The sequence below is a fragment of the Crocuta crocuta genome, unplaced genomic scaffold (genome assembly GCF_008692635.1).
Source record: "Crocuta crocuta isolate KB4526 unplaced genomic scaffold, BGI_CrCroc_1.0 scaffold11, whole genome shotgun sequence".
Taxonomy (NCBI): Eukaryota; Metazoa; Chordata; class Mammalia; order Carnivora; family Hyaenidae; genus Crocuta; species Crocuta crocuta.
In genome coordinates, this window is record NW_027528624.1 from 4,968,384 (window position 1) to 4,996,265 (window position 27,882).

Consider the following 27,882-nt stretch of genomic DNA (forward strand, 5'->3'; position numbering starts at 1 on the left):
TTATAGGCATTCTCCATTTTACTAACTGAGAAGTAAAAGCCAGCGATCTTTGTTTTTCAGGTTCCATTTCTACAGTGGATCAGATGATGTCACGCGTGTGTGGAAATGTTGAACCAGCTGAACATCATCAATAGTTTGTAACATGATCTTGGGGCATGTTTCAGAAAAGCACTGGTCATTATGGAAAGCCATGGCACCCTCCCACAGGCCACTCTCAAGACAGAAAATATAAGGAGAATAATTGGAAATTCACTTGAGCTGGACCAACTGTGCAATTTACAAAAAATTGGTTTTCAAATAACTGTCTTTTACCTTTTCTCTGAATTTCTACTCAGCATTTTTTAATAGTTTTGATAAATATCTTTGGAGCTGAGGCCTAATTCTTTGGTGACATCTTGCATTCATGTTGTTTCATGACCATTGGATGAACTGTTCAAGAGAATGAACCATACCACCATGTTGGCGGCTGGCAGCTAAGGCTCTTTTATCTGAAGAGGTGGAAGCTTTTGATATTGATGCCGAGTTGACTTATAAAGCATCTAGTTTTATGTAGTTCCAAATGCTTCAAAATGGCAATCAGGTGGGACAAATTCTGATGGTCAGTTTTTTAAAAAATACACTTTCTTACATCTGGAAGTTTCTGTTACTTGGAACCAAGATGGTGCTATTTTAAGAAAATTATGCCTGGCTTTATTTGATCTTAAGGGGAAAAAAAGCACCTAATCACTCAGTAGGATGTTTACTTTTGCCAGAAGACTGAACTGACACTTATTCAAGAAGTGATTCCAGTTTGCAGGTAAAAGACATAATTTCTGTAGTAGGCCTGCTGCACCTACTACAGTATTTTAGCACCTCAAGAATTCCACTTACCAATGAGAATCCAGCAAGGAAAAGCTGTACTTTTCCCTTTTCTTCTTTACTCTGGGATGCAAAATTTATACAGTTTCTTCGTTTATGATCTGGCTAAAAATAAAAGTGGAAGAAACACATCTGAACCAATAATGAGGAGAAACAAGACTATGTTCTTAAAAGTTAAATTGACAAGGGAAGGAAAATGGTACCCAAGAAATAATGGCAAGATGGGCCCAAACTGGGTAATGTGAACTTGAAAACTGTCTAATTTGAACCAACCCAGAAGTAATTCCTCTTGGATCCAAGAATATTGACATTGGAATGACCTAAGGAAAAATTATGTCTTAATAGTTGTTCTTGAAATGACAGTCCTGACTCCTGAAGGGTGGATGGTAATTTACAACTTCTGTCCTGCTGACATTCATTGGCCCCATCAGAACACACCGAGGGTCACCCCCTCAGCGGTGAAGCAGGTGGCAGGGAATCTCACTGGCCGTGGGCTGTGGGCTTCTCACCAGAGAGTTGGGGGAGGTTAGAAGGGAAGCAGTGAAGCACAGGGAGCTCACATTGATGCGGTTTGCCAAGGTAGAATGTAGGAGAGGCAGGAAATCACCCTGCTTCCAGAACATGTGAGCGTGGCAAGATCAGGGGTTGGAGAGAATGGAGGTGTGATGAGCGAGGGAGCTCGCAGATGGGGTGGTTTTTGTCGCCATCCTAAGCACCAATCGCCGATTCTTCTGCTTTCTGAGAATGGCTGTTCTCAGGCCTGTGACCTGCGGATCTGGGGCCCTTCCCGCAGACTCCTAACAGCTTCCCGGGTAGGTGGGTGAGTGGGCACTGTGTGTGGAAGCAAAGGAAAGCGCTTTGTGTTAGAGAGCCAGTGTGCTGGAGCTCATGGCTTTCCTCTGCCCCTTAGGGGACGTTTTGAGTGCCCTTGTGCTAGTGTAAAGGAGAGGAATTCTGGGTGTCAGCATTCTAATGCTCCCCCTTCTGAGAGAGCTGAGTGGCCTTGGCCTGGTGACTGACCCCCTGTGCCCTGGACCTGATTCCGAGCTGCAGAGAGGAAACCTTTCTCCTCTTTCTTTACTAGATGATTTCTCAGGATTGGAGACGGACACAGCGATGCCCACAGAAGAGGCGTATGTTATCTATGACGAAGGTACTAACTGGTTTTAGACAGATTAGATTTGGACAATTTCTATTCTTTTAATTACTGAGTGGATGATCTCAATGTTCTGAGTTTCCTTCAGACTCTGGGCTGCATGAGAAGGTGGTTGTACCCAGCTTCCAAGTGAGCCCCTCATTCGTCTTTGACCCAAAGAAGAACAGTGTGCTTCATATGGAATGCAGCCTCCAGACAAGCCCCTGTGTCCCCCATTCTCTCCTAACCCCCAACCCAGGAAATCTGGAGCTGTTTACCTGGGCCTCCCTTTCTGCCATAATTAGTGAGCCCACTTGGTTTAACCCACAACTCTGTTTCCTCTCTTAGCTCCTCTCATTTTCTCCCTTTCTCCCTTTTCTAATTGTGTAAAAGATGCAGTGCTCTAGAGGTGTTGATTTTTTATCACAGAACCTTTTCAAGTAAGGGTAAGCTTATGAGATGAAGAGTGCAAAATACCTCGGATATAGTCTAGAACAGCCGTTCCGTAAGTGTAACCAGTGTTCTTATTCCATATGGCCCCCGTGATGGTTCTGTGTGTTTTATAAGCTGCCACAGTAGTGCAGAAACTTCTTGTGGGCATCTCGTTCCCACCCTCGTGCTGGGCAGTGACACTCAGGATGTTCTCACTTTTGTGCTCCCTTGTTATCTACAGCTCCAGTGGCCTGAAACCAATAGGAGAATAATGTCACCTTTGATGCAGTCATGAGAAAGTTTGATATACTGTTTCATCCCACAGTTTAAAAACCAAAAAACTGTCTTAAAAGAAAAACAACAGATGTCAGAGTAGAAAGAAAAGTCTCTTAGCACCTTTGAAAACACTAAACTCCTTTCTTATTTGAGCAGTGGAAAGGAAGCAGTGATTTCTTTTTTAAATGCTAAAGGATTAGGGTGCCTGGGTGACTCACTTGGTCAAGTGTCCAACTCTTTTTTCGGCTCAGGTCATGATCTCACAGTTCATGAGTTCGAGTCCCTCACTGGGCTCTGCACAGACATTGAGGAGCCTGCTTGGGATTCTTTCTTTCTCTTTGCCCCTCCCCCCCTCTCTCTCTCTCTCTCTCTCTCTCTCTCAAAATAAATAAACCTAAAAGAAATAAATGTTAAAGGACTAGTTTCCTTAATAGGATTAATCTCACCTCCTCCCCAGAAAAAAAAAGTCCATTTACAGAAGGTAAATTTTTAAAAAGTCAAGTTTATTGTCTAATGTGAGTCTTCTATGGCTCTAAAAGAGAAAATTACTTAGGTAGAGAATGGCCAGGGACCGGTAACAGGAGCATGCTAACCCAGATGAATTCTGTCCAGCTCTGATCCTAAAATCTTTTTTTCTGATCATATATGTTTCCTTTTCCTCTTCCTTTCTTTCATCTGTAGCTGCTTTTCTGAGGGGACTGAAATGAGAGGAATAACTGCTTCATTGGGAACAAATTATGTTCAGGCATAGCGTTTATTTTGGGGGTATGTGTGAGATTTTAATCTTGAGTTGACTGTTAAGAAGGTGTCTCTTAGACACTCATGGTACCCCTTTTCTGGAAGTGTCCAATTGCAAAGTCTTCATATCATTTCAGATTATGAATCTGAGACCTCGAGGCCACCAGCCACCACCACGCTGGCCACCACCAGCCCTCCCACCACTGCTGCGGCCCCCGAGATCATCCCGCCGGAAGGCTCCATTAGCTCCTTCCCTGGAGAAGAGTTTGATCTGGCTGGAAAAAAACGATTTGTTGGTAAATAGAACTTCCTTAATCAGAGAAACATGAGGTTTTAACTTTTTTTTTTTTTTTTTTTTTACTTTGAGGAAGAGCGTAACTAATTTCTTGGCCTGATTGAGGCAGCCCATTTAGAGCAAAGTTTTCCCAGAGTGAAGTTTCCATTTGGGGGTGATTCAGTGAGTCAGTCCGGCTTGGATGCACATTAACTTGCTTTCTGCAGCAGTCAGGAGAGGGGAGTGTGCAGGAGAAAGTTCAGTATCCAACAGAGTAGAGCTTAGAGAGGCTGCCTCGTGCAGACCAAGAGTGAGGAACACTTTCAGACATCCTCAGGACCAGAGAACATGACTAGTTTTGTTCCTGCAACTTTTCCAAACTGGGGCTTCCACTAGGGCTCGTGTATATGTTGCTTGTTAAGTTCTTCCTAAAAGATGAGCAGCTTCCTCAACTGAGCTACTGGTACTTCTTATGGTACCATAGAGCCAAAGTTGGTTTTCTTCCATTGTTTCCTGTGATTTTCCTTAGCCTCAGGGACTTGGGATCTAGAAGTTTACTCATTCTTCTTTCTCAGTTATTGGATAATTTCAAGAGGAAATTCTATTTCACTAAACTGTGCTTCACTCCCTGAGGGAGTCTTCTTTTCCCATGCCCTTAATGAACTTCACTAACGAGACAGTTAGATTAATACATTACTAAGTGGAAAAAAATATTACCAAGTGGAGACAGGCAACAGCTTAAACTAATATCACACTTTTCTGTTTCCAAAACAAATGTGCTGCCATAAGCAGAGAACAGCTCTCGCCAGCCAAGATGTAGTACTGAGTGTCTAAACCTCATGTGCTTGAAGAACAAGAATATTAATTTGAGGTAGCATTCCTGAGGCAAAGGCTAATGCTGGCTCATGGCATCGAGCAGCCTGCCTGAGTTCACCAAATGTTCCGATCTTCCTCCCTTGTTTCCGTGACAGAAACAAAAATGCTTTCGGCGCTGTTGTTTGCTGCTCCAAAGAACTTTTCTGAAGACTGAGAGACTTACTATTGTCTGGCTACTTTCATGTGTCTGTAACTCTATAAAGCATAGTAGATTACTCCCCAAAATTTCCTGATTAGGTCCATCGACAAGCTCTCAAGACCTAATTTTATACTGGAAAATAGAGGATCTAAAAATTGCTTCCAGTCCCAGTGGCCATGAAGAATGAGAACCTGTACCAAAAGATGCAGTGGAACATTTAGAAAGTACTAGAAATTGTCACCTGGAAGCACTTGAGAGTCTTGCATGTATAAAGCCCTAGCTCCAGCTCTAATTCCTTGACATTTCTGTCTTCCTACAGACCATGTATTATAAAGGGGTGTGAGCTGGACGTACAGTCTCATGACTTGCCCTTGTTTTGTGAGCCCTCTCAGCATCAGTGGGCTCAGCCGGAACATGGGATATCAGTCCATGTCCTGCTTTATTCCCAAGGCCCTTGTAGCCACTGAGATATGTGTGTAGAAAGACCTTGAGCCTGTCTATAAATGAGAGTCGCTATTACAGTACTTAACAGTAATATTGTAAGACTACTCAGGCCTGACCTTGTGTAGATAGTCCAGATGGTCACGGGTATCCTGTCCTCTATGGAAGGCCGCACAAGGACTGAAAGCTAGAAACTATACATCTTGATCACTAGTTGTTGTGTTTTTTTTTTCTGGTTCCAAGTCAGTCTAGGGAGTGAATTATGCTGAGAGAGTTTAGAGCTCTAGTTAAGTGTCATCTGAGCCCAATCATACCTTTCCAAATGTCTAGGCATATGAATGGCAGAATGCTGCAGACTTATACTATGTTGAATTACAGTTTGGAGATCTTTCAAAGTTACTTTGAAGATGTAGTCATTGATGTTCATGGAGTAACAGGATCTTTTGAAACCCCCAGATTGGAAGATGTAAACGCGTGGATTCATTAAAGAGAGCTAGGCATGTGTTTCTGAGTTTAGCATCAGGACTGATGGCTCTGGAGCCTCTGTCTAGCCGGGAAAGACTGAATGGTGGGTCTGCTCCATGGAGCAGACATTATGTTTCTGCCTCTAGGGGAAGCTTTCAACAATACAATTGGGTATCTCTTTTCTTTCCAGCCCCTTATGTGACATACCTAAGTAAAGACCCATCAGCCCCATGCTCTCTGACTGATGCTCTGGATCACTTTCAAGTGGACAGCCTAGATGAAATCATTCCAAATGACATGCGGAAGAGTGATCTGCCTCCTCAGCATGCCCCCCGCAACATCACTGTGGTCGCTATGGAAGGCTGCCACTCATTTGTCATTGTGGACTGGGATAAAGCCACCCCAGGAGATGTGATAACAGGTGTGTCCAAGGAAGATGCTCAGCGTTCCCATTGATCTTTAGATGGAAAATACAGACTATAAGGGATGAACAGATAATGGATATAAGTGGATGGATGGATGGATGGATGGATGGATGGATAGATGGAGGAATAAATGGATGATGGATGAGTGGATTGGATGGATGAATGCAAATGCATCCTTTTAAAAGAATGAATTATAGGCAAAAAGGAAAGCCTTGTTGGCTAGTAGGAAGAGCACTGGGTGGAAGTCAAAAGTCCTGAATCTCANAGATGGATGATGGATGGGTGGATTGGATGGATGAATGCAAATGCATCCTTTTAAAAGAATGAATTATAGGCAAAAAGGGAAGCCTTGTTGGCTAGTAGGAAGAGCACTGGGTGGAAGTCAAAAGTCCTGAATCTCAGTCCCAGGATGGTTTGTATGACCTTGAAATAGCTACTTTATCTCTTTGGACTTCGGTTTCTTCGTATGCAAAATATGGTTCCATCTCTAAGATTCTATAATCCTGAAAATGGCCAGGGAGTCCACATAGCTATTTGTAAGATCAGATCCCTGCAGCACAAATGATGAAAGACCTCCTAATGTGCACTGCCCCATGTGAGAGTCAACCCTGGGATCAAGACTCTGCCTCTGCACTTAATTCAGACACAATGCCTGTAGAATTGTAGAGGACATGTTTCTGAACCACATACTATTGTTAATGTGAATCCCAACCTGTCCAAAGCTCCCTGGAGAATTCAGTATCATCACATCATCATATACCCTACACCTAACCTGAAACCAAACCTCAGTGCCCTAATTACAGGTACTCATGTCTCTAGCATAAATAATATAGGTGAGGTATTTATATATTGGGCATTTCCAGTATAAGGCTGTGCCAATTGCTGCTACATTCATAACCATGGAACATTTTGGTGCATGACAGCCCCACAATGTTCAGGAAAAGCAACAGACCTCAAAAGGCAAAAGGAAAAAGTACTGGGGGCTCTTTATCACTAAATGAATCAAGCACCAGCTGCTGTTACGTACGTCACTGTGAGCACACATGGCTTGTCATCACTGTCATCAGAGGAGGAGGGAATCTCATGGAGAGAGCAGCAGCCCTCAGAAGTTCTCCCACGATATTTGTTGAAGAAAGAAAAGAATGCATTCCTCCAGGGAACAGTGTGGAAAAGGCTTCGGAGCCCAGCGCACCCGCGTCTGGTTCTGGTGTGCCCGTTGGTTAGCTCTGTGACTCTAATCCACTCTCTTTATGTCACCAAAATAGCTCTTGTGAAAGTAGTCAGCAGTCACATGTTGCTAAATAAAGTAGCTTGCCTCTTAGATGCATTCGATGCTGTTGCTGTTCTCCTCCTCCTTGACCTGTGACCTGATTTTCTTAACCTCTGAATCTCTCTCACTTGTCTGCTCTGCCCCAACAGTAAATGTTAGAACTTCCCAAGATTTGGTCCCAAGTCCTCTTTTTTTTCTCTCTAAGTTCTCTCCCTCCCAAACCTCACCCAGGAATGTGGTTTTAATTCATCTTGGAGATGAATCATTCATTTATAGCTCAAGGCTAGGCCTGCCTCTCCTCCAAGCTTCAAACAGTAAAATCGGATGGGCACTTGATGTCATCACCAGGATGTCTCTGACTCAGCATATCCAAAATCAAACTCATGATCCTTCTGATACCCAAATTTGCTCATCTGTGTTTCCTATCTCAGAGAACGACCCCACTCCCCACCCCATTTCTGCAGGCATGAAGCTTTGGAACTGTCTTCAAATCTTCTATAATTTCCGCACCATATTCAGTTCATCACTGAATTCTATCAATTTTACCTTCCAGGCTTCTCTTGAACTCATCCATTTCTTTACATGATCTTACCACATGAGCCTGTGTAACCTGAGCCATTACCACCTCTCACCTGGGTATGATTGACAGCAGCTGGCTGGCTAGACCACCTGATCCACACCCCACAGCTGATTTGTTTTACTCTGCACCAGAGAGAGGCATCAAAGACAGTCTGGTTGTGTCTCCCTGTAGAATGAAAAGCAAAACCTGTATGACCTGAGGGCACTGAGTATTTTCTCTCTTCTGTGCTTCTTCAGCTTCATCTTATGCTGTCCCCCACCCCATCACTCTGAGACTCCTTCCCCTGGAGGCTGCTCTCTCTTCAGCATCTTTCCTGGTATTCTCTCTACCTGAGGCCCTTCCCACCTCCTACCCTGCACCTTAACTGCATCCCATCCTTCAGTGCTCATCCCTGTTTTCATGACCCCAGGGAGGCTCTCCCTGCACACGCCTTGAAGTGCATGGACTGCCCCTTCGTGACTCATCACAACCATGCAATTCTGTCTGTGTGTCTGGCTTGCTGCTCCTTCAGTTTCAGAAAAAATGAGTCACTGTTTTATCTCCAGCACTTAATACAGTGTCTGACAAATAGTAGGCACATAGTAAATATCTGTTAAATGAATTAATGAATGTGAACTTGGACAAATATTTAACTTCCCTCTAAGACTGTTTTTTTGGGGGATAGCAATGCCTACATACTAGAATCAAGAGAATTAATCAAAAGAAAACTTGACTGAATGTGTTTAGAATAGTGTTTGACACATAGGAAATACCTGACAAACACTTTCTTCCTTTGTGTATGACATAAGAGACGTGTGGAGGATGCACTGAGCTGTGACATGAATTTCCCTCGGCCGTCTGAGGCAGCCTTAAAGCCTTGGCAGGTGTCCAGGGCCTGTTGGGGTCCATTAATAGCAGATAAGGCAGAAGGAACCTCCTGATAGCTATCACTAAACATCGAGGTCAAGGGCAGGCACAAATATACAACTAAAAATCGGAGGAGAGCCTTCCCCAAATGGGTGAGGAGACCACTGTGAGTTTGGGGTCTTTCAGTCTTCTGCATGTACACGTGCATGCAGAATTCACCATCAACAGTTTCTTTGTCTCACATGAAGGACAGCTGTATATATCTCTGGCAGGAAATTCTTAAATACTCATATGAAGGTCACTGATTTTTCTTCTGCTGCCTTTTTCTCTGTGCAGTCAAGGTTAGTCAAGGTGATTAGTTCTGACAAAATGAAGAAGGCCAGGAAATGTGGGAGATAAAGAGAAGGAAAGGAACCAGCAGTTGTGAATAAGTATGTTTAATTTTGTTATCCATATCTGAATTCACCAGAAGGTACCAACATTATACCCCATCCAGAAGCAACATGCGACTGTTCAACATGTTGAACTTCTCCCACAGAAGGAAATGCCACTATGCCATTGTCTCTTCCTCATCCTCCTCCAGGGGCGTGTCTCGTGGGTGATGTGCTTCGTTGATGCTCAGTGGGTTCTTCCTTATCTCCACTTGCAGGTTACTTGGTTTACAGCGCATCCTATGAAGACTTCATTAGGAATAAGTGGTCTACTCAAGCTTCTTTGGTAACTCATCTGCCCATTGAGAACCTGAAGCCAAACACAAGGTATGATGTGTCCGTCATTAAAATGAAAGAGAGAGGTGGGCACCTGGGTGGCTTAGTCAGTTAAGTGTCTGACTCTTGATTTTTCCTCAGGTCATGATCTCACAGCATGAGATAGAGCCCCTCATTGGGCTCTGTGCTGAGCATGGAGGCTGCTTAAGATTCTCTCTTTCTCTCCCCCCTCTGCCCTTCCTTAGCTTGCACAGGCTCTCTCTCTCTCAAAAAAAATTTTTTTCAAAAGAGAGAGAGAGAGACAGACCTGTGTATGTGGTCACAGATATCCTCAAGTTGAAAATGAAAAGATCGATGAATAGGTTTTATGATTTCTGTTGCAGTCTCTATTCACTTCTCATAGAATTTCCAGGAACACCCACCATATGTCATGTATTTCCTTAGAAGAAATTATTCTATTGTGATTGTTAGTCTATCATGTTTCTGTTTTATTACCAATTTCCCAGAGACTAAACACTACCTATGCTTGGGGAAAGAAAGGTGGCTCTGTGCGTTGAAGGGGAGGGGATCCATATATAGTCACTCATGCGGTGGCTGTAGGCAGCACAGCCTTCATATGTGACATTAATGGGGTAGCAGTTTCTAAACATATTAGTCAACTGGTACTCAGACTCTATGATGTAGAAGTTCAGACCATTTATAAAGATGCATTTTACACATTAATAAAGGTTACAAGTGCATCTTCCTAAACTGGACAGTGACTGGCTGGCGAGTTTCTGGCTCTCAGCATGAGAGCTACAAAACTTGTCCCCCAGGCAACAAAAAGGGTGAGTGTGCATTTCCTCTTTTATACTACCTGGTTTTGATAGTAATGATCATCAGGAAAGCTTTTCTCCTGGATGAAAATGGGCAAAGAACCAAGCATATGATGGTCAAGCATGTGTGTAAACTATCTCTCTGGGGGGAAAAAATCCCTGGTTTATTGTGTTTACCAATTTCTGTAGTGTAAATGCTCCAGTCATGGCCAATTCCAGGCTACCAGGGGGCCTGCAGGATTCTTGAACATTTAATTATTGGCTCTCTCAAGCCCATACAAATGACTCCAGCACACCAGTGTCACATCAAGCCCTATATTTATGGAGCAAAGAGCTCTAAATGACATGTCTGTGGACCCGGGGTCTCTCATTTTCTGTACAGTCAGAGGAACGTGGAGAAAGTTGAAACAACATACTTTTCTTATACAGAAATGTGCCAAAGGGTTAGAAACTCGGCAATATCCATGGGTACTGAGACACTTCTGAACCAACTGAGATCCTTCCTTGGGGCCTTGGAGCTGCCATGTGAGCTTACCTGAGCTAAGTGTTCACAAACTATTGTGGGTTTCAGGATTTGACAGGTAAAAAGCAAGGAGCAAGGCAGGAACCTGAGAAAACCACTTTTCATTATTTTTCCCTAATAATGATTAAAAACTGATTAATTAAGGCAAACAAAAATAACAGATTTAAGACAATGGAGTCAACATCCAATTTGTGTGTGTGAGGGACAGTGCTTTTCCAGAACAGCCTCAGTGTCACAAAGCTGAAAGAGGTATGGGAGAGGTTTGGCCTCATAGCTCCTTGTGGTAGAACTTGAATCCCAGTTGCCTGGACCCCACCCCATAGCCATGTAGTTCTTTCTATGACTTTTGCTGCCAGGCTGATCTTGAGTTTTGAATAATGTCAGGAGATGGTTATACAGGATGAAGGTATATTCATTCTTTCAACAGGTCTGCATGAGTGCCCACAATTCCTTCAGTTTGTACTTACTGTTTACTCTGCACCAGGCACCAGGCCAAGCACTGAGAAAGGGGGTGGGAGCAGGTGGGTGTGGAGGGGGTGAATTAGGGTGGGGGAGGTGAGCTGTAGACTACACCGTGGGCTTGTCTTCATGGAACTCACAGTCATGGAGACAGATCGTTCAGCAGTAACATAAATAATAAACTTTCACGAGTCAGTGTCCTGAGGGAGAGTATAATAGGGGACTTTTTCCCTGAACTTGTAGGGACAGGGGCAGTCAAATAGGCTTCCCTGGGGAGGTAGTAGTAAGCAGCAGTTAACTTGGAGAAGGTGGATGGGGGGAGGCCAGGTTGTTCTGGGCAGAAAAGATGTCCAGAAGCATGGTGTGTTCTAGGAAGGAAAGGAGGCTGGTGTGGTGGCAGAGGAGGAGGAGGGGAGGCTGGACAGGCTGGTCCCAGAGGGTCTTGGGAGTCCCTTGTGGGTCCTGTGCTACCTTCCACCTACAGTTAGTGCCCTGATGGACAGGCTGGAAATAGCAGCTGCTACTGTAGCCTTCTTTCTGGGATTATTGCTTGATAATAATCCCCTCCTCCTCCTCTCCTTCTCCTCCTCCTCCTCTTCTTCTCCTTTTAAGTTTATGTATTTATTTAGAGAAAGATCACAAAAAGCAGGGGAGAAGCTGCGGTGGGGGTGAGGGAGTGGGGAGAGAATCCCAAGGAGGATCCACATTGTCAACACAAAACCCTACATGGGGCTCGAACCCACAAACCCTGAGGTCATGACCTGAGCTGAGACCAAGAGTCAGATGCTTAACTGAGTAAGCTACCCAGGCACCCCTATTCCTTCTTCTGATGGAGAGTGCTGGCCAAGGCACAGAGCACGCATGGCTCCTCTACACAGGTTTCCTCAAAACCCCATGAACAGCCTGACGTGGGGACTCCCATCTTCTCCCTGCGTCATGCTGATGCAGAACATCTCTGGTGGGCCCACATTAGTGGTCACCGCCCTTATTCCATGGATGCTGCATGTCCCCGTTGTCAGCCCTGTTCTCAGGGCTTCTCCGGAACCCACCTGAGTCACAGGGTTCCTGTGTGGGAGACACAGGAAGTCAGTCCCCTCCAGACAAGCCACCATGTAAAATACTAAGCTTCTGTTCTTTATAACTGAATCTTGTATTTGAATTTACATGGACATTACACACCTTGTTCACCGAACTCGGTCCCAGATCACTTTCTGGAGCCTGTATGTTTCATTTATACTTAAAGCACAAAGATTTAGGCTGGGGGGCTATTCAAAAGAGGGTGCCAAGAACTTATATAAGAAGGCAAGCCTTGGGTTGCTCTTGTTACTTGGGTGAGGTGGAGACTATTCAGTGTTTGAAATATATATATTTTCATTTCTAGAAGAAGTTTAATGTGGTTTTGAAAATAGGAACCTTACTTTTTTTTCCCCCATAATTTCATGTTTTTCAGCTTAGCATATTTAAATTTGCTTTGACACATTAGGTGAGGTTCAAATGGAAATATGTCCTTGGAATTGGGCCGTGTGGGCTTTGTTGGAGGACAGAATAATTGTGTGGACAGAGAAGGTGGATGAGGGGGACACTTCGGTTTCAGTGGTGGGACAGAACTGATACAGCGAAGCAATCGGATGAGTCTGGCATCTTGTGCCATCTCCACAATTGTAGAGCCGGGTTTCCGTTGGTGGCCCCTGGGGGCTGGGGTCAGGACCGCTAGAGCAGTGGCTTAAGAATAATTCAGGAGAAATGTCTCATGGAGCCTCTGAGTATGTGTCATTCCTTAGGTTTTGATTTCCCTTTTTAAGGAAAAGAAAAAAGTATCTGTAAGTTTGACCAGTTGACATATGCCAAACCCACTGCCTGCAGAATTTTGCCTTAAATAACTCCATAACCACTGAATAAAAGTATGCATAATTGGGAAAACACAGACTGCTGAGTGAATTGAGATTTGGAAACTCATATGTTCTTAATTGTGCATATCTGTTTTTTTCAAATGAAATTTTAAAAAGGATTCTCTTCTAAATGAGATGTGAATGACTTTCTTGAAAGGCTCAAGAGAAGATGAATTTCCCTAATGAGCTTTTCTTTGCTTTCTGTTTAATCAAACCCAAAGTCAAATATCTCTGTGTAACCGTGAGGTCTGAGGCTCTCTTGGTGATCTCAGAAGGCCCGGGGGCTTGGCACCGGGCCAATGATGTAACAGAACTACGAATTTGCAATCTGAATAAATAATTCACCTCTTGAAAATATAGCACACTTTAATTAGCACATATAACCTGTGTGCCAAGACTGACCGTAGGCAAAGGCTTGTTATGAACTCTCTGAAATGGCAGAGCCACCACTTACAGGGGTCTCTTACCCCCTTCTTCACCTGTAAGTCGCTAAGGACCGCAAGAACACAGGTAGTGTCTGGTATCCCAGGCGTAGAGAAACCACGAAGATTAATAGTAGATGTGGTGGGTCACGGCTGCGGGGTTGGGATCCAGTAGTTTGTAACCACCGCTTCTTGTTCTGTAGCTCCTAAGAGCACAAAGAAAGATGTCTGGTGACTCCCAACCTGCTTGGCCTATCAGTCTCCCACTAGATGAACAAGCACATTCTCTGTTCCAAGACACAGATTCATCCCACAGCAGAACCTCCCCAGGCCTTTTCCACTTCCCCTTTTTGGACTCGCTTCTCTTTCCTAGAGGCACAGAAGCTTGAAACTCAGTGACTTTTAAAGCTCCAGAGCCAACCATAGTACTTGTCCCGCGCCCAAAACATCATCGTCAGGTTAGTTCCAACCTCAGGACTGGCTCGCCTTCTCCCTGGCTGCAGTGAGCTGCGTCAGTACTGGGTCAAACGTCCTGCTTTTTCACACAGAGTCCAGTGATAAGAATTAGGTTACATTTGAATTCTGCTCTGTAAGTATCTTGCTGCATTAGCTTCTCCGTCTCCAGCTGTGAAACTCAAGTGGAGCGAGTACAGGACGAGATGGGCGTCCATTCAGGGAAGAGCCTGTGTGGGGCCATGTAGCCTGATGTCCTAAGGGACATACACTCTCTAAGTGGCTTATTTGCCCGGTTCGCTCCTTCTGTTGCTGTCGGCCACGTTACTCTATGTTGTTAATTGTATCATTTTGAAAAGTTATTGGAAAATGATAAAGTTCAGGACAAATATGAATAGCAGTGATGTATTAAAAAGTAACACTCCAGGGGCGCCTGGGTGGCTTGGTTGGTTTAGTGTCTGATTCTTGGTTTCAGCTTAGGCTGTGATCTCAACAGTTTGTGAAATTCGAGCCCCACGTCGGACTCTGTGCTGACAGCATGGATCCTGCTTGGGATTCTGTGTCCCTCTCTCTCTGCCCCTCTCCTGCTTGCTCGCTGTCTCTCAAAATAAATAAATAAACCTAAAAAAAAAATAAATGACACTTAGGGCATCTGAGTGGCTCAGTTGTTTAAGTGTCCAATTCTTGATTTTGGCTCAGGTCATGATTTCATGGTTGTGGGACTGAACCCCACGTAGGTCTCCATGCTGAGCTCTCTCGTTCTCTCTCTCTGCACCTCCCCTGTGCTCTCGTTCTCTCTCTTTCTCAAAAAGAAAGAAAAAACTAACACTCAAACCCTGCCACAGAGTAAATGCTCAATAGTTGGGGAATCTGTCTTATTACACAGAAATTAAAGGAACTTTTCTTTCAAAAAATGTTTTCTTCCAATTTCAGGTATTATTTTAAAGTTCAAGCCAAAAATCCACATGGCTATGGACCCATCAGCCCTTCGGTCTCATTTGTTACAGAATCAGGTATCAGCAACTTTATATTCTCATTTTTTTCCTTTTCTCAGAGACAAATTGCTTGGAATCATGACTACAATAGAATAAAAACTGAAGTACAGTCTTTACTTTCCTATTTAATGAGTTCATATTGGATATCACTTCATAAAATAAACATCGTTTTCTTTCTGCTGTGTGAAAATCTGGCTAATAAAATTAAAAGTAATCTTCATTGGGAACTGCCTGGAAAGTGGAAAGGTCACATTCCAATGAAAGGAAAAAATATAGTTTTCAACCATGTGGAAAAGATAAGTTTGAATCTCTCTGTAGAAGATTTAGTCGCAGAGCTAATTTTTTTTTTTTATTACAAACAGCTGAAGAGCATCAATGTCATGTGGCCAGAAAGTCAGTTACTTCTTTCAATTAGTCAGGTCTTCAGTGTGCTGCTTTTGCCAGGAGACAAAGATGTCTTTACTTCATACAGAGAGTTTAATTAGAATACCAGCCAGTCTTACAAGCAGTATCAGTTAGAGGATGTCCCCGCACTGGGGAATGCTGGTGTACAGAACACTCCGGCCCTCCCGTAAGATGTTCTTGTGGTCGTGGTCTGCAGCAGTGTGCACAGAGCTGGCCACGGCCACAGTTTTGAACCAGCAGCCTTTTCATGTAGGAAGCCATGCTGGGAGCTGGTACCCATGGCTTTGAACCAGGCCTCCTTCAGAAGCCTGTCTGAACCAGCTGTACACCAAAATTGTTCTAGGTTCTCTTTGGTTAGGTTATTTCCCACATGTAGCTTGATCCCAGGACATTTGTCATTGGCAGATATTTTTAAGCATGATGATTTGAAATCTTCCGCATCACAGAAAGTGGAAAAAAATAAAATCTTTCATGAGAATATGCTTCATACTAGAAATTCTGGCAAAAGACCTCAAAAGAGTTTTCACTGATTTCACCTAAGAAGTGTGTTCTTCATTAGTAATTAAGAAAAAGAGAAAATCATCTTCAAGGGTTATTTTTGGTAAAGAAAGGAACGTATCTATGTTCATGGCTACCTTTCCTAAAAAGAGAGTGGACCTTTGGAGACTATCAGAATTAACACGATAAAAGTCTATAGAAAAAAATGATTCAAATCTAGAAACCTGTCAAGAAATTCTGGCCCCAAATCTAAGAAAGAAAAATAAATTTCTGAGACTGCCGTATAGTTTGGAAGATACAGCTCTCTGCTACTCCCCCTCCCAAGAAAAGTCCCACCCTAACCTTTGTGACTTCCAAAGAGTAGGTGTTGGAACTCCATGCCCCGCCCCTCGACCTCTGAAAAAGACCGTCTTTTACAGTCAGCTCCTAGGAGATCCTCACACATACCATTTGACAATTTGATAATTCCTTGCAATTTGACAATTATTTGCCCTGGCCATCTTCACTTTGATCAGTGAGTTTGTTCAAGCTTCTCCTTCCCTCTGTACAGCCCCCACTGAAAGCGGTTAGTTAACAACAGGAACATTATCAAGTAATTGAATTCTGGCACTGGCAAACATGAAAATCCATGAAGCAAATGTATATGTGTAACGTAGGCTGCACCACAGGGGATGCTTTCATTGTTGTTTGTGCCGTGTTGTCCTTCCAAATGTTTCCCTCCTCGCCCTGGAGTATTTGGGATTTTTTTTTTCGGCAGAATATTGAAACTTAAGAGCGGGAGAGCAAACCAAGCATTTACACTTACAGCTAATGGTAGGTCCCTAATCTGTGGGAGAGAATGAAAGGTCTGTACAAAAGGGTAGCTCAAGGGAGATTTGGGAAATGGAAATATTCTATATCCTGATTGTGGGGGTTCTAAGATCAATGCATGTGTTGAAACTCACAGGATATTTACCCTGAAAGAACAATTTTTCTCTGTGGTCATTAAAAATAAAAAGAACAGCCCATGTTTACTAAGGCATTTTATAAAAATGAACTTTTTCTTTTGTAACTTTTTTTAAAGTTGATTTATGTGTATTTGACAGAGAGAGAGGGCACATGTGTGTTTGCACAAGTAGGGGAGGGGCAGAGAGAGAGAGAGAAACAGAATCTGAACCAGGCTCTAAGGTCTGAGCTGTCAGTGCAGAGCCCAGCACAGGGCTCAGACTTGTGAACTGGGAGATCATGACCTGAGCCAAAGTCATACGCTTAACCGACTGAGCCACCTAGGCACCCCAAAAATGAACTTTTTGTAAAGCAAAATTCCTTAAAAAGCTAGTTGCATATTTTCTTAAGTGGCAATATTTGGGCCAAGATACAGAGATTTTTAAATACTGCTTTATTGAGATGCAGGTGGCATACAGTAGGCTGCACACACATACAATGTACAACTCAGTAGGTTTTAAAATGTGTTTACCCCCTTGAAGTCATCACCACAGTCACACTCGTGAACATTGCCATCACTCCAATGTGCTCCCTGCTGCTGTTCAACCCAGCTCCCCGCCCCCACCATGTGCCCATCTTCTCCCCTGTTTCCAAACAACCACTCCTCTGCTTTCTGTCTCTCTAGATTATTTACACTTTCTAGAATTTTATATAAATGAAATCATGCAGTGTGAACTCTTTTGTCTGGCTTCTTTCACTCAGCAAAATCATTTTGAGGTCCATCCGTATTGTTGTGTATATCAATAGTTCATTCTCTTTTATTACGTAGCAATGTTCCATCATGTGGCTCTGCCATAACTTACCCATTCATTTGCTCATAGACATTTGAGTTAGCTTCTACTCTTTGGCTATTACCAACACAGCTGCTATGAACATTCTTATACAAGTGTTTGCATGGACAAGTGCAAAGTATTTGCACGGACAGGTATTTGCATGGACATGTCTGTGGGATAAATACTTAACTGTTGAGTGGGTAGATCAGATCGTAGGTTTATGTTTACCTTTTTAAGAAACCACCAAAGTGTTTTCTCAAGATAGACACATCTTTTAAAAATGGCAAATAGTGAATTATTCTGTAGTACCCAAATCAAAATCTTACTGTATTGACCCACAACTTCTATATAAATAACAAGGCAATTTAACTAGACTATTTCTCAAAAGGAAATGCTTAGAAAATAAAAACTGAGGAAAATATTGACATCTCTCAAATAAACTGTATTGAGCCTATTCCAGGGAGCTCTTCAGTTAGCACTCTCAGTTGCAATAAACATTTCAACAATTGCATGGTTGTGAAATATGATAGTGAAGTCAATTATTTCTTTTTCTTTCTACAGACAACCCTCTGCTTGTTGTGAGGCCACCAGGTAAGTTTCTCTTCTTGACACAAATAATAAACTTGACATTCTAGTAATCACACTGAATACTGAATATGAGATTGCTGTGATTACTCACAAGTAGAAATGCTAGACCATTTTTGCATTTTCTAATATTTATTTTTGAGACAGAGAGAAAGCGAGAGAGAGTGAAAAGGAGAGGAGCAGGCTCCAAGCCTTCAGCACAGAGCCAGACATGGGGCTAGAACCCACAGACCACAAGATCATGACCTGAGCTGATGTCGGATGCTTAAACGACTGAGCCACCCAGCCTCCCTGACCATTTTTGCACTTTTATGATTTTCTGACAACATCTTTGGTTTCCTTGTACTCTTCATCCTGATCTAGGGAAAAGAATGATCTGGGAACTTTTTATAAGGCCCTAGTAGCCAATATCTATAAAAGAAACACATTATGGGGTGGCCAATATCAATGAAATAGATAATTTTATTTATATTCCCTTTCAACATTTTAAATTGCTGAAAAGAAAGCAAAATGCATTAAATGCACAACACATTTTTTACTTGGTATCTCAAACCAGCTGTGAAAGCCCTATTGCTGAAGTTCAAGATAGGTCTTATGAGTGACAGGAACAGCGGGAGTCTTGGCTAAGGGACATCCAGAGTGGGGAGGTAGGATGACATGTCCCCAAAGATCAAATATGCCATTATATCTTATTTTTCTTGAAGCTTAAAGGCTTTTTCTTACTTCAAGAATCCTTTATAGAAATGCAAATAACAGTACTTTAAATATGTTCAGGCAAGAGGAACTCCTCAACTGTACTTCAGTGCCAAGAAAGAAGGGGAATGAGGAAAAGGGTGCTGCTGGGGAGGTGAGAAAAGCGCTGAGAGTATAGGAGGGGCCGGTGAACAAGTCAAATTCTCTGATACTTTGTGTGACAATATACATTGTGGAATGCCATGACTTAGAGATTATGTTTTATGCTGTACAGGTGGTGAGCCCATCTGGATCCCATTTGCTTTCAAACATGATCCCAGCTACACGGACTGCCACGGCCGGCAGTATGTGAAGCGGACATGGTATAGAAAATTTGTGGGCGTTGTTCTTTGTAATTCGCTGCGGTATAAGATCTACCTCAGTGACAACCTGAAAGGTAGGTCTTTGAGAATGGTATGGTGTGGGAAGGTATGGAGAAATTTTTTACTTTACCAGGTACTAAATTGGCATAGCAGGTGCATCAGAATGTGTTTGAGGTGTGGACCCATTATATCTCACTCCAGTTCAACACAAATCAGATTTTTAGGCTCTACTTTGGAGTTACTAGTTTGTGTTTTATATTTATTTTAAATCCACTGCATTTTAGAAATGAAGTCCAAAATTCTATTAGATGTGAAAGTCAATTTTCTTTGCCATTAATTCAATAGTAATAGGTATGAGCATAAGCCAGAAGTATTGAGGAAAAGTTCTGCCCGCCCCCCAGTACTTGCCATCGCCACACCTTTGTGAAGAAAAAATATAGATGGTAAAGCATACATCAGAAGTATTATTTTTTCTGTGTCTGAATAAAAATTACATTGTTTCCATTATGGTAGGGGATTAAAACAAGGAATATCATGAGCACCTTGAGCTGCTGTTTCAAAATCCCATTTCTACCAAGCTGGCTTTGACTTATCCACCTGTGCAAATTTGTTTTTAATTTTAAAACTTGCACACCTTTAAGTTTTTTACTACATTTATTTTTAAAACCTTTCTTCAGCTGCTATAGATTTTTTTCATGGGTTGTTTTTTGGTTTTGTTTTTGTTTTCATGCTAGTGGTGATCATTTAAAGACAATGTGAAAACAAAGTCTTCCCTACCATTCTCCACTCTGGCAATTTCTCTCCTAACATTACTATTTGTTTATCTGTGTTCTTTCTTTTCTCTACCACCATTGTGCTTTCCCTGCCCTGCATCAGAATTCCTGGGAGAGATTATCCAGCAATCTCCAGTATCCCAGGGTTGACTGAAACAACTGCCCTACTGTGCAGCTGTGGTTCAGGACCATGGACAGCAACTTATGCCCCAGACATACCCCCTACTTGTAGTTATGTATGAAAATAGGTTCTATTTTTTTACGGATCTTCATGCCTTTTATGATTATTTCATAATATATTCTGTATCAAAGTTTCATCTGTTAATTTTTTTAAAAACCAAGGAGTAAAAAGCCCTACCAGTTAAAAGCTGAAACTGCCTATTATATTAATAGTGAGGCACTATTCCATTTAGTGAGGACTTGTTAAGTATTTAGCATACATGATCTTTCTGAATCCTTACAACACTTATGAGGTTGAGGCCATTATCATTTTTCCAACGTGTAAAGTATGACACACTTTAAGAGTTTAAGTACAGTTCAAATGGTCTCCAAAGCTTGTGCAAACTGTTAAGCCAGGTATACATTTTTTGACCAGTCACTGACCTATTATATTCCCTTATACAGATACATTCTACAACATTGGAGACAGCTGGGGAAGAGGTGAAGACCACTGCCAGTTTGTGGATTCACACCTTGATGGAAGAACAGGGCCTCAGTCCTATGTAGAAGCTCTTCCCACCATTCAAGGTAATTTGAACAAAGGCCTGATTATACCACCCTGGGGGCTGGGAGAGGAGGGTCAGTGTAAGGAGAAAATCACCATAGCTCTCCCTTTTCTTTACCACTTAAAGACAGAAGTTGGTAACATTTTGGATAATAAAAATAAGGAATCAACAAAATACTCCAACCATGTGCTAGAATTGGGGTGAACTTAGGAAAGTATACAAAGAAATATAAGACCATGTCCCTACTCTCAGAAAAATTATATCCCTGCTCCGTAACTGGGAAGAGTAAACAAATATGTGAAAGGTAACAACTTAAAATACAGATAATAACAAGAGTCACGTCACATAATTGTCCTATTGTCAGGTAACTGTGCAGATTATAGTCTGCACAACAGGGAGATGGGCCACTTGAGGCTAACAGGGAAGAAGAGCTGGAGTCTGGGCTGGACCACAAAGAGACCTAGACATGCAGAGATTGGAGAGTCTTCCAGGCAGAGGATGGCACAAACAAGGGAACAGAGAAGGAAAGAGTAAATGAACATGCAAACCAACCGTAGCTTATCATACACTTCAGAAGATAATGTATCAACTATTTCATCACAGCGTTACAGGGTGAGAACATATCACTCTCAAAGGGTAACAACTTGTAATATACAACCAACTCCCTCAACTGCCAACACAAAAAAATAAACAGAACAACTGACTGAGGTACAGGACTCTTTCCATGACACATTTAACTCTTAGTGATCTAGCATTTTCAAGACATGAGATGTTCTATCAATGTCTTTTAGTTTAGAAAAAAAGATACCATAGGCTGGTACACAAATTACCCATTTTCAAAGAATTAAGATAGAGTAAAATACACAAAACAGTAAAATAAGTGTATTAGAGTTCTCCTGAGAAATAGAAACAGAGAGAGAGAAAGACATTGAGAGAGAGGTGTCTTAAAGAGTTGGCTCATATGAATATATAAGGCTGGCAAGTCCAAAATCTGCAAAGTAGGCCAGTAGGCTGGAGGCCCAACGAAGAGTATGTGTTGCAGTTTGAGCCTGAAAGCAGTCTGCTGGCAGAATACCCACCTTTTCAGGGGAGGGTAATCTTTTCCTATTAGGGCCTTAAACTGATTGGATGAGGCACACGACATTCTAGAGAGTAACCTGCTTTACTCAAAGTCCAATGATTTGAATGTTAATCTCATCTAAAAATATTTTTACAGAAGCATCTAGAATAATATTTGGCCAAATATCTGGGTACCATGACCTCACCCAATTGACACATAAAATTAACCATCACAATCAGTATATAAAATATATCACATTTCTTCATTTTTTCAGAATCTTGCATTGCCCCAGGGTTACTATGAATTATTTATAGTTCACTAAGTTTCTGCGACTGTGGCCATGGTTTTGGTTCTGAACAAAGGTACTGCTTACTTAGTATATCTACTGGTAGAATGATGGGTAACTTTTCATCTGGCAAGAATAAACGGGGCCAAATGGGAGTGGCCAAAAACATTTTTTGAGCAGGTTGGGACCTCACTTTAACTTTAAGGGAGAACTGCTCAGAAATGCTATCATATTCTTTCCTTGGAGAGATTTACTGGAAAGATCTAAAAGCCTGCCACGGATTCCAAGAATTAAACCTGGAGGCTTGAGTTTCCAGGAATGACTTTCCTGGAAAGGAATGAGTTTCCAGGAGGAAATGACTTTCCTCCTGACTGGAGGCCCTAAGTTCTGTGACAACCAGGTGGGAACCTTGCTAAAAGTTGCATGACTCAGAGAAACATTCTCTCTCTATCTCTCTCTCAAAATAAATAAACTTAAATAAAAATAGGAGTGCCTGGGTGGCTCAGTCAATTAAATGTCCAACTCTTGGTTTTGGCTCAGATTATGATCTCACAGTTTGTGGGATGGAGCCGTGTGTCAGGCTCTGCTGACAGTGTAGAGCCTGCTTGAGATTCCCTGTCTCCCTCTCTCTCTGCCCCTCCCCTGCTCAAGAATGTCTCTCAAAATAAATAAACAAACAAACAAACAAACAAACTTAATAAAAAAGACTCAGAGAAACATTTTACTTACTAGGGTACTAACCAGCTTATTATAAAAGTATACAGTTCTGGAGCAGCCAGCTGGAAGAGATGCACAGGGCACAGTGTGGGGAAAGGAGACAGAGCGTGCACACCCTCTCTGGGAGCACCCTCCTCTCAGCATCTGAACCTGTTCACCAACCCAGAACTTTCAGAACATTGTGCTCTTGTGTTTTTGTGGAGGCTTCATTACATAGGCACGATTGAAGAAATCATTGGCCCGTCATGATTGAACTCAATGTCCAGCCCCTGTCCCCTCTCCAGAGACCCAAAGTCACACCCTCGAATCACATGGTTGGCCTCTCTGGCATCTAGCACCACCCATAGATGCTTTTTGAAAGTAATCTCATTAGCATAATCTCAGGTGTGGTCTAAAGGGGTTTGTTATGAATGTCCAGATACCTTTACCACTCTTATCACTTAGGGAATTCAAGAGTTTTAGGAGCTGTGTGCCAGGAACAGGAATGAAGACCAAGTATGTATTTCTTGTTATAAATCACAATATCACAGATGCACCTTCTTTCCCTCTCTTTCCTTTTACCCTTTCAGGCTACTATCGCCAGTATCGCCAGGAGCCAGTCAGCTTCGGCAACATTGGCTTCGGAACCCCCTACTACTATGTGGGCTGGTATGAGTGTGGGGTCTCCATTCCAGGGAAGTGGTAACCACGGAAGATCGTGCTGAAAACTTGCCCCATCCGCCCCCCCGGACTAACTTGCACTAGGGGCTGAGAGCAGGAACAGACAGACAGTGTTCCAAGCCCCACCGACCCTGGGTGCCAGCAAGGCCACATGGTGGACGCCGGACATTTCAGGCATCTTCAGGCTGGAACCCAGTCCTACTCTTTGGCCTGGACTACACACAGTTCAGTGTTGCTGTTAACTTTGCTTCTCCACGTGTTTTCCTTGTAATAGCCCATCCCAGAGATGGCAGCTTCAGGGGTTGCCCACTGATTGAGCGCAGTTTTCACACTTTTTAGGCACAAAATTCAGACACGTCGTTGTCTCCAGAGAACAACATAAGTAAACATGTGCTTGCTTCAGGGACTGCTACACGCTTTCTTTTCTCTCGTTGGACTCTTCCAAAATTAGCCGAATTTAAGTTTCAGATCGCTCTCTGTGCAGTAGAACTGAATTACTAAAAACACCACCAAAAGAAATACATCCTACTTCCGTGGACTTACCCACCACTGGATCAAATGTACCAAATCATATTTGTAAATTCTCAATTTTGATATATATATATGTATATATGCATATACCAATCCTCACTTGTCTGCAAGAACACTGATTAAAGTTGCTAAGTTTGTACTTGTTCACTAGATAAATGTGTGTGGGACTTTTTGGAGCAAAGGTACTGTTTGTGAACATCTTTTAGAAGCATCCACAGAATCCACAGTATCCACAGAATCTGTGCACTACGTAATGAGAATGACGGAAGTGCCTGCTGGGGGACTCTGGGGGTGACGGGGATGCGGCAGTGTTCTCAGTGACCTAGTTGCAAACCGAGTGCTTTCTACCTAAGGAAACAGACAATCTTTCCAGACCTGGGTGAAAACTACTAGTTGACTCTTTGGGGACATATCCGGTATGTTTTCAGAATAACTGGGGACACCTGGGTGGCTCAGTCAGTTAAGTGTCCAACTCTTGGTTTCGGCTCAGGTCATGATCTCACAGTTCGTGAGTTCAAGCCCTGTGTTGGGCTCTGCAGTGAGCATGGAGACTGCTTAGGATTCTCTCTCTGCCTCTCTCTCCCTCTCAAAATAAATAAAACATTACAAAAAAAGGAATAACTAAGATTTTAGTTCCCAAATAATTTAAAAATCCAGTTTAAAAAAATCCTTTCCCCTTTCCTGCGTGAGTATCTCCTCTGCTACATATGAACATCTTATCTCTTTTGACTACAACACAGGAGCATTTATTTAAAGACACATTATTCTAATTGTTTTTAAAATACGGTGTCCTTTACATATGCTAGGCACCCCTGTGTCTTCAAGCACCTCCATGGGACGAAGGTTTTGTCTTCTTTCATAAAGGTTTCAGCAGAGTAGAAGCGGTGGTGGGAATGAACTGGAGATGTACCCTTTCCTGGGGCCCCCAAGCTGTACCACTGCATGAGGATTTAATGGCAGAATTCAGCCCAGCCTCCTGGAGTCAATTATTTTTAGTACCAGTACTGTGTTGAGGTGAAACCTAATGTAACTGGTAGGTTTGAAGGTAAAACTTACATAGAAACAGGTAACTTTGCAGGGTCCTTTCGATGGGGCTATGAAAGGTGATGTTCTCCGATTCCACAATCCCCTTCCCATGATAAAGAACAGTAAAGAAAATGCAAGCATTCTGACAGCCTGGGAAGATACTAGAATTCCTGAGGGGGCAGATTAGATGCCCAGTTCGTATGTTACTCATGGTTTAATGTGCAAAATACGATGGGGGCTTCTTAGTAGCTTTGAGGGCTCTTGTCCATGAGCAGGAGATTATTAAAAAAGCGATGTCTAAAACTTTATTCTGCCCCTGAATTAACATTCAAACATACTTCACGGTGCTAGGCAAAAGATACAATCTTTAAATATAAGTAAATTTTCCCTATAAACACGCAGTTTGCTTCCTCCACTTCTCCTGCCCACCCCTCCAAATTTCTGTCTGGTTTCAGCCTCCACTAGCCTGCTATTGGAGAGAAGAGAAAGACACCAAAATGAGGCCCTGGGGAGGGGAGAGAGCACCAGCAGATTGCACATTTCCTGAAAGTGTTTCCTCGGGTATAAATAATACATTAGCATGTACGAGAGGAGAGCCATTTGGTCTGTCCCAGAAGCCTGTTGTGGTTGCGGGGCCTCCTTCAGAAGACGAGCTCCAGATCATCATTGAGACACAGGCCATCCCTCCTTTGTGATTCACACACTAAAGGGCGCATTCCCTGCCTTACCTCCAAAGGGCCATTTGCTCATTTCACATACTAAAGGACATGTGTCCTTCAGAAGGAATTTATGCCCACCTCACAGAAATACAAAGAATTTACTGGCATTCATGCACACAACGATTTCTGAGCCCTGCTCAAATCCTTAGACTGTATTTTGTTATAAAAATCTAAACTTCTAGTAAAAGTAACTGCTTGTAGTTTTCGATGGAAATTACTACAAACCCCAGATGACAGCAGCCAAAACAAAAGCAAAAACCACTGAATCTCGGCACAGGTAGGTGGTATTATTACTGATGTTCTGTCCACACGAGGCTATGTAACAGTCCAAATGCATGCACAGTGGTCACATCAAGTTTCTGTTTCCAGGTCAGTTCTGGAGGCTGTGTTCTCAGAACGCCGCGGGTCTCAAAACCATTTCATGTCAAGTTCATAGGAAATTAACGGACTACTTCCCTTAAGAAGACTTGCTCTATTTCAGAGGCTCTGGGGAAGAAGAGCTTGCCAACTCTAGAAGTCAGAAATAGGCACACATGTGAATTAAAGGGAAAGAACATTTGGCTCAATGGGATGAAGTTTTAAGAGTCCAATTATCAGAGGAGCCTCGTTGGAAGATAATGAGATGTCCTTCACCAAAAGCCTCAAGTATACCTGGGAGTGTGTATACTTGCAATTGGAGGCCCACACCTGTTTTTTTTTCCTATGGGCTGTGATCTTAGAATGGTGTCTATGCATTTAAAGCGTTGTAAACAGAACAGACAGCTGAGCAAAAAACCAGTAATCTGTGACAGAGACCATATGTGGTTTGCAAGGCCTAAAATACTATCTTACCCTATAAGAAACAGTTTGGGTACCTATGGATTAGTTTTCTTGAAGTTGAAAGAAGGTTTAAGCATAGTCTCAACTTAAAAACTAACATGTAACACTTACCAGATGTCCATTCAGTTTTCTCTTACTTGAGTTCTATTTATTTCTGACCATCTCTAGAGCCTAATGCTTGAAAACTCCAAGTGGTTGGATCCTGGGTTCCCAATTTTCCCATTTGGCAAACTCTTTGTGCTGTGGTCTCAGGAGATAACATGATCTTTGGGAGGCTTCATGAATATTTATTACCTTTGGTTAAAACATAATTCTCAGCTTTTACAAGATTAGTTTTGACTTACTTTCTCCCCTTTGACCTACTCAAGCCACATGTCTTGGCAGGTTCAGGAAGGCTAGGGAATTTGCAAATGAGATGATGAATGGGGTTCCATTGGGGTTCCTCTCTCTGCATGGAAATGAGCTCTTACTCACTGGTACAGTTATATGATGATCCCACTGATAGAATCAATCACCCATGCCCCTGTAGCATCTTACATGTTGTGGATGCCTTAAAATCATCTCCTTGAGTTGTAATTATTTTGCAGTTAAGATAAATAGTAAGTTTAAAAGGTAAAATATCTTCCCAACCATTTATTTCCAACAATTCTCAGATCAGGCTGAGCTCAGTAAAACTGTATGAAACCACAGAGTGTACATGTTATGAATGGAGGTATGGTTTTGAATCTTAGTTTAAGATTATTAATGTACAAAGTTTAACAATCATAATGAGAGCTAAGCACACAAAGGTTTATGATACAAGTGAAATGAAATTGATATAAAATTGGAAGCCAACAAGGGGCACCTGGGTTGCTAACTCGGTTAAGCATCTGACTCTCGGCTCAGGTTGTGATCTTAGGGTCATGAGATTGAGCCTGCACCAGGCTCTGCACTGAGCATGGAGCCTGCTTAGGATTCTCTCTCCCTATCTTTCTCTGTCCCTATCCCCTGTTCGCACTCCCTCTCTCTAAAATAAAAAAAAAAAAAACTTTTTAAAGCAATTAAAAAATGAAGCCAACAAATTTTTTTTAATAGTTTTTTGTCAAGTTGGTTTCCATATAACACCCAGTGCTCATCCCCACAAGTACCCCCCTCTGTGCCCATCTCCCCCCTCNTCTACTGTTAATTTTTTGAGGAATCTCCACACTGTTTTCCAGAGGGGCTGCACCAAAGCCAACAAATTTAACACACACACACACAAATATTTGG

General features: G+C 42.5%; 1 protein-coding gene across 1 annotated transcript in view; it reads left to right on the forward strand.

Moving 5' to 3' along the window:
- Positions 1–24,193, forward strand: part of FNDC1 (fibronectin type III domain containing 1) — an 82,015-nt gene extending 57,822 nt beyond the window's left edge. The window contains exons 16-24 of the mRNA XM_077755075.1: positions 1,943–2,011; positions 3,577–3,735; positions 5,825–6,055; positions 9,405–9,513; positions 14,957–15,036; positions 18,240–18,269; positions 19,231–19,392; positions 20,716–20,838; positions 23,449–24,193. Of these exons, the coding sequence (XP_077611201.1) occupies positions 1,943–2,011; positions 3,577–3,735; positions 5,825–6,055; positions 9,405–9,513; positions 14,957–15,036; positions 18,240–18,269; positions 19,231–19,392; positions 20,716–20,838; positions 23,449–23,564 (1,079 nt within the window). The 3' untranslated portion in view covers positions 23,565–24,193. The remainder of the gene's footprint in view (positions 1–1,942; positions 2,012–3,576; positions 3,736–5,824; positions 6,056–9,404; positions 9,514–14,956; positions 15,037–18,239; positions 18,270–19,230; positions 19,393–20,715; positions 20,839–23,448) is intronic.
- Positions 24,194–27,882: the final 3,689 nt, after the last annotated feature.